The 7,261-nt window shown below is 32.1% G+C and overlaps 1 protein-coding gene across 1 annotated transcript; it reads left to right on the forward strand.

Moving 5' to 3' along the window:
- The first annotated feature begins 346 nt into the window (after positions 1-346).
- LOC130941257 (phospho-2-dehydro-3-deoxyheptonate aldolase 1, chloroplastic-like) lies at positions 347-6,658 on the forward strand. The gene is made up of 5 exons (XM_057869687.1): positions 347-1,041; positions 2,167-2,444; positions 3,874-4,150; positions 4,612-4,857; positions 6,125-6,658. Exons 1-5 carry the CDS (start codon positions 475-477, stop codon positions 6,392-6,394), a joined length of 1,638 nt encoding a protein of 545 aa, XP_057725670.1. The 5' UTR covers positions 347-474; the 3' UTR covers positions 6,395-6,658.
- Positions 6,659-7,261: the final 603 nt, after the last annotated feature.

Raw genomic sequence — 7,261 nt, forward strand, 5'->3', positions numbered from 1 at the left:
TTTTATTAATTAAATATCGATCAAATTTTAATAAAATTATTAATTTTTAAATTTTTTTATAAATTATATATATATTTACACATAAATATATAAATATATTAATAATTAATTTTAATGACAGGGAACATTTTTGTAATAATCAAGCAATTTGACTTCGTTGCCAGCTTTCCACACTCCAAAAGTTTCCAATTATACCCTAAAGAGAACTGAGTTGACGAGAACACCCTTCCCCTCCCAACTACCACGCCGCGATCTCTCTCTACCCAACTCACTTACCCCCACACCAACAACCTCATAGAGCCATAGTTGCTCTCTTTTTTCTCTTATAAAACCTACCACAAACCTCCCTCATTCTCTTCAGGCACCTCTGAAAAAGTGTGACCTAAACCAAGAGAGAAATTTAAAAAAAAAAAAAACGAATCTCCCGTAGATCCTTTCTCAGAAAAAACCTACCCAAATCATCAAGAAAACATAATGGCTATCTCAACTTCCAACTCCCTCATCCCTGCAAAGACCTTAATGCCCCCAACAAACCACTCCCTATGCCCATCCACCAACAGCATCAGACCCGGGACTAAGCCCACCTCCAGGCCCATTCTAGCCGTCCATGCAGCCGAGCCCACCAAGAACGTTAACCCGGTGGTCTCCGACAAGCCGGCGGACAAGTCGCAGCCAGCATCCTCCGCAATGGCAGCTGCAGCCGCAACCGCTCCAGCTCGTAACGCTGTGCAGGGAAAATGGACCCCGGACAGCTGGAAATTGAAGCGGGCACTGCAGCTGCCGGAGTACCCGAACAAGGAGGAGCTGGAGGCGGTGCTGAAGACGCTGGACGCGTTCCCGCCGATCGTGTTCGCAGGGGAGGCGCGGAGCCTTGAGGAGAAGCTTGGGGAGGCGGCGATGGGGAAGGCGTTCTTGTTGCAGGGTGGAGATTGCGCTGAGAGCTTCAAAGAGTTTAATGCTAACAACATTCGTGATACATTCAGGATTCTCCTCCAGATGGGTGCTGTATTGATGTTTGGTGGCCAGATGCCCGTCATAAAGGTACCTAACAAAAATTTCAATTCTAGAGTCAAAATCAATTGTGAGACATATTCAGAAGTAATTGTAAATCTTTTTGTTTCTTGTTATAGGAGGTAACTGAACGTTAGTTACATACTAAAATTAGTTATTAAATTTTATATATATATATATATATATGTTTAATTTATTTTTAATATATATTTCGTATTTAATATATATTTTATATAAATAATTAATTTTAATATATAATTTATTAAAAAAATTAAATTTTAAAAATATTAGCTTTTTAATAATTGTTAATTAATTAATTAGATGGGATTTCTTTTAACAGATTCAATTTATTGAAACATAAAAATTTGATTTTCAATAAATTTTTTTCTTTGATTTTATTGCTTAATGGATACCTTTTTTCTTATTATTATTACTAATATTAATTTTTCGTTAATACATTTTTATACATTACATATTTAATTTTTTACTTAATATTCATTGCTATGTCATATCATTAAAAAAATATTTATATTCATATTATTATTTAAAGAATATTGAATACAAGACTTTTAGTATATAGTTTTTGGTATCTGTATTTAACATATTTAGAAATTATAATAGAGACGTTGTGTGTATATATTTTGTTTGTTTAAAATGAGATATATAGAACTGATATAGAAACATGAAATTACTTGATGGTTGGTAGCTTTTTTTTATTTCAATTTTTCAAACTTTTGTGTGTTGATCTTTTAAAATTATTTTTAGAGAAATGCTAGAGGATCATAAGAATTTATTATTTTTGCTATCAGTGTTTAAAATTATAGGATAAAGTATATGGTTAGATTACTAGAATAAATGAATTAGACTAAAAAAATTGAGTTGATGATTAAGTAATAGCAAAAAGCAATAAATTTTAATGGTTTTTAAATATTTTTTTATTCATTCAATTTTCTTTTTTCGGATATATTTTTGTTCAATTCATTATAGAAGTTAAGTAAGTCACCAAAAACAGAAGTTAAGTAATTTTGCTTGTAACTTTGTGTCACTACCTGGAATAGAATTAGTGGCAGATATATACAGACTCCAAAATATGAGTATTAAGGATGAACACAAAGATTATTGTCCATTTGTATGACAATGTCAATGTGGTTGTAGGTGGGGAGAATGGCGGGTCAGTTTGCAAAGCCAAGATCGGACCCATTTGAGGAGAAGAACGGGGTGAAGCTGCCCAGCTACAGAGGTGACAACGTGAATGGAGATGCTTTTGACGAGAAGTCGAGGATTCCGGATCCACAGAGGATGATCAGAGCATACTGTCAAGCCGCTGCCACTCTCAACCTTCTCAGAGCTTTTGCCACCGGTGGCTACGCTGCTATGCAGAGGGTCACTCAATGGAATTTGGACTTCACTCAACATAGTGAACAGGGAGACAGGTTTGTATGCTATTTTGTTCTGTATTTCTATCCACGCATTTCTTTCTATGCTCTTTATATTATCCTACCTAGCCAGTTAACTACTTAAAAACCTATAAATTAATGTATAATATATAACGGTATAGAAAATGGATTCATCAGAGTATTTCGAATACAAAAGAAAAGAGGTGATAATTATGATGTTTAAAAAGCGGTGACTAATTTATAAAAAAATGTTAAAAATTAATATTTAATTTTAAAAAATACAAAAGTAAATAATGTTTAAATATTTAAAATATATTATAAAAAATAAATTAGACAAAATTTAAATACCAAATAATAATAGACATCATATAATTCTTAAGAAAAGAATACTTTAGTTATAAGAAGAAATCAAGAGAAAAGGAAAAATGTGATAAGACAATTCACAATTTTAATATTCACTTTCTATTTACAATTTCTAATACTCCTTTTTTTTAATATTTCTAATAATATTTAATATTCAAACCTATTTCTATTAATCGGGCTAAGCCCAGTTATATTCATTACACAATACTTAATTAGTGATATAAATTATTTAAAAAAATTAACATAATGTATTTATAATTAATATTTGATGCTCTAAGCAAAATTAGACAATTTTTTTTTTGGATACATTGCACATGACAAATTTTCATTAACTCCTTGATCCGCTTTAGTGATAATCTATGCACAGATCTAGGCTGGCCATAGCTTATTTTGGTTGCCGTGTATATAAGTTATTAAGGGTATTTGCTTTTGAATTTTTAAAAGATAAAAATTATTTTATATTTGGATAGTTTTTTAAAGGAATTTTAAAATATTAAAAACGTCTTTTATTTCTATTCTTTTAAAAATAAGATATTGTTGATTTAAAAAAATATTTTTTTAATAAAAATACTTGTTTTAAAAAATGTATCTAAATGTATTTAAAATTTAATAAAAGTAATTTATTTTTTATAAGAAATACTTTTTTCAAATAAACCAATTCTAACTAACACTGAAAATGCAAAATTTTCATACTTGATGGCATTTTATCACTGAAAAAACTTTTATAGCATTTAACCAACTTGTGTTGGTAAAGTGGTTAATTTACTTGTTCGTTTAAGTAAGTATTGAGGATTCGAAATTCACTTATGTATGCAATAATTTATTGGCTAACTTAAAATCTTTTAGTCGAGCTCAGATATGTGTGACGAATTAGTCTTTTAGCTGCTGGATTAAAAAATACTATAACAAAAATAAAGCTTTTATAGCATTTAATTGGGGATATAAATAGCATAGAGACACATACACCTATATTCAGGAGAAAAAATATTTTGTATAGTACATGTTCCTCTATCAATGTGAAATGCTTCCATTCTAGCAAACTTTTCTATGATAAGTTTGGCTTGGCTTGAAAATTAAATTTGTTCTATTTTTGGCATGGAAGGTACCAAGAGCTTGCTCACCGAGTTGATGAGGCCCTCGGCTTCATGGCCGCCGCAGGGCTCACGGTGGACCATCCTATAATGAAAACAACTGAATTCTGGACTTCACATGAGTGTTTGTTGTTGCCATATGAACAATCTCTCACTAGGTTGGATTCAACTTCTGGACTCTACTATGACTGCTCTGCCCATATGCTCTGGGTTGGGGAAAGAACCCGACAATTGGATGGTGCCCATGTTGAGTTCTTAAGAGGAGTTGCCAATCCCCTAGGAATCAAGGTTTGCAAATGATTCTTATAAAAAATAGTATGTAAAAAAGATAAAGAATATTTTTTGTTCACTGACGTTTGCGATTTTTTTTTAAAAAAAAATATTTCAAACAGTTTAATTTCATTTAATTTTGTCTTTAACGTTTTCGATTTGTATCAAAACCAATTTTATTTCTAACGTTTTAGATGAGTATTTTTGACACATATAAAAAATATTTAAGATAAAATTAAATAAAATTAAACGTTGAAGATATTTTTAAAATAATTACTATCGTTTTATCAAAAAAAAAAAACATACTTTACCCCTGTAATGTAAGCATCGAACTGCCCCTCATTTTTTGTTGTTTTTGACCAAACTGATACATCAAGATACTAATATAATAATATTAATGTATCAATTTAGTCGAAAGCATAAATCTTGAGTCTTAATGGCTTTGCTGATTTTGTATGTTGTTTTATTTAATGGTGTAGGTGAGTGATAAGATGGATCCAAATGAGCTAGTTAAACTCATTGATATCTTGAACCCACAAAACAAACCAGGGAGAATTACCATAATCACAAGGATGGGAGCTGAAAACATGAGAGTGAAGCTTCCACACCTAATTAGGGCTGTGAGGAAAGCAGGACAAATTGTCACATGGGTCAGCGATCCTATGCATGGAAACACAATTAAGGCTCCATGTGGTCTCAAAACTCGCCCCTTCGATGCCATCAGGGTACGATATGTTTGTCCTCTACTCCTATTCTCACTGTTTGCCGGTCCTACAAATATTAGCGCTTTAGTAATTTTAGTCATTTTTAATATATATATATATATATATATATGTGTGTGTGTGTGTTATAGTTATAAAAAAATTTTTAAGTTTCAAAAATACTGATATTCTAATGATTTTAGCCCCGATCCCAATAATAAAATTTATATATAATTAAGATCAATAACTAAATATACTTAAATACTGATTTTTTTTAATACCTCAAACTTTTTTTATTTTATAATAAAAATTAATGATTAAAATTACTAATATAGCAATGTTCTTAAATATTTAAAAATTTTCCAATACTTTTATCCAATCATACGCACTATAGTTTTACATTACTAGGAGGACACCAAAAATTAAACATTTTTTAACCTGAATCTGCCAAAATAAGATTCGTTTCACTCTGGCAGTGATATTCTTTAATGTTTTTTCATTTCAAACTTCAAAATGAAAGAAGGAAAAGGTTTGGAAAAAGAAGAATAAAAAATTGAGTCCTTCCTTCCTTCACTGGCATTTGATCTGGTCTTACCCTGGTGGGCTAGTGGGCTACCAAACTCTCTAAGTTAAAATCTAATATATTTAGAGTGGGGTGGGTGAGGTAGTAGGTGAAATAGTGAGAAGTCTTCAAGTCTTTCTTTGTTCATTTTTTTACCTTATTCTTTTGGTTTAGAAAAAAATGCAAAATTGATGTATATATTCGGCTCCATTTCTTTGATAGAAGGTGGGATTTAGACTCATTGGGACCCATATGATTGTGATTATAAATTCTTGCCCACTATAATAGAAAGAAACATCACAACTCACAAGACGTGTGTCACTCTTATTAGTGGAAAAACAGTGATTAACAATAATTTAGAAGTTGATTATGAATATGATCACTTTATTTAAAAGAAAAATGTATGTTTAGCGTTTACATGATTGCATTCTATCAACACAAATGTCTAATATATTACCCTTAACTTTTAGTATAACATCATTTTCATTCCTTAAAATCTTATTTATTCTCATGTTGTAGAGGCTAAAATCAATATTAACTCATGTTTATTTATTCTCATTTAATTGATTATTATTGGTTTTAATAAGACAGTGGTTTCTTCTGTCCTTGCTTGACCACTTTTAAGTTTGAATGACAATGAATTATTTATGAAAAGGAGAAATCATATCACTCTCACTTGTAACTGGTACAACCAACCTATGATTAATAATATTATTGAATTTGGAACAGGCTGAAGTGAGAGCATTCTTTGATGTGCACGAGCAAGAAGGAAGCCACCCAGGAGGAGTTCACCTAGAAATGACGGGTCAAAACGTTACCGAATGCATTGGTGGATCAAGAACCGTCACATTCGATGATTTGAGCTCACGCTACCACACTCACTGTGACCCAAGGCTCAATGCTTCACAATCTCTTGAGCTTTCTTTCATCATCGCTGAGAGGCTCAGGAAGACTAGGATCAGAACACAGCAGCCCCTTACACCCGTAGAACAACTCTAAGAATATATATTTATATATGGATGCCTTTTCAAACACCCACCTACAAACAAATATCTACCTTTTTTTTTTCTTTCACGTAATGTGTAATTGTGTATGGTGATAGATGGAGAACCTAGTTAGCATGTTTTTCGTGTAACGTTTTATTTTGTCTCGTGTATAAGTGTAACTGCCCTGTAATGCGTTTGAGCTTTCCAAGAACAAGAGTACTTAATTAATTAATTAATTAATTAATTTATTAATAAGAGGACTTTCTTGATTTTGTAATTCTTTCTGGGTAGGTTTTTCGTTCTTCTTTTAAACATTACAGGACCAAAAACCCAAAACACATCTACTCATAAGGTTGGTGAAAATTCCCGAGGCGCGGCAATCGTCCCAAACGGGAATTCGTAGATGGAGAATTTTATCGTGGAGATGGGTATGAGGGGATAAATTTTCCGGAGACAAGCATGGGAACCCGAGCGAAAATCCCCTTCTTCAGCCTTCGCCTACATTGTTCCTGGGTCCTTTGTTCTCTGCTTTCCTGCACCGCTCTTCGCTCCTTTATTACCTGATTCTCTTGCGCTGTCGCTGCTCCATCGTTCTCGCCCTGCTCCGTCGTTCCCACTGTTGCTTCATCGTTCCCTCGTATCTCTGATGCTCTTCTAGTATGAGTCTCCTCTTCCCTTGTCCATTCTCTGCCTGGTACTCTTCTCTCTTCTTGCTTGTTGATTTTTCCTTTTCATGATATGCTGAGCTGAGGGAGAACTATATTTGTTTTAATTTTTATTGAAAAAAAATATGCTAATTGTGATTTATTGTTTGAAATTGTGTTTTATTGTTTAATTTTGTTGAACAAAAATTTTGTTGATCTAAAATTTTTCCTTATTC

The sequence above is a fragment of the Arachis stenosperma genome, chromosome 7, assembly GCF_014773155.1.
Source record: "Arachis stenosperma cultivar V10309 chromosome 7, arast.V10309.gnm1.PFL2, whole genome shotgun sequence".
NCBI classification, from domain to species: domain Eukaryota; kingdom Viridiplantae; phylum Streptophyta; class Magnoliopsida; order Fabales; family Fabaceae; genus Arachis; species Arachis stenosperma.

Excerpts from the sequence above, each read along its gene's own strand:
- LOC130941257 (XM_057869687.1), top strand. The coding sequence starts at position 475 with ATGGCTATCTCAACTTCCAACTCCCTCATCCCTGCAAAGACCTTAATG. Across the intron at positions 1,042-2,166 it reads GCCAGATGCCCGTCATAAAG|GTGGGGAGAATGGCGGGTCA; the intron begins GTACCTAACAAA and ends ATGTGGTTGTAG. Across the intron at positions 4,151-4,611 it reads CCAATCCCCTAGGAATCAAG|GTGAGTGATAAGATGGATCC; the intron begins GTTTGCAAATGA and ends TTAATGGTGTAG.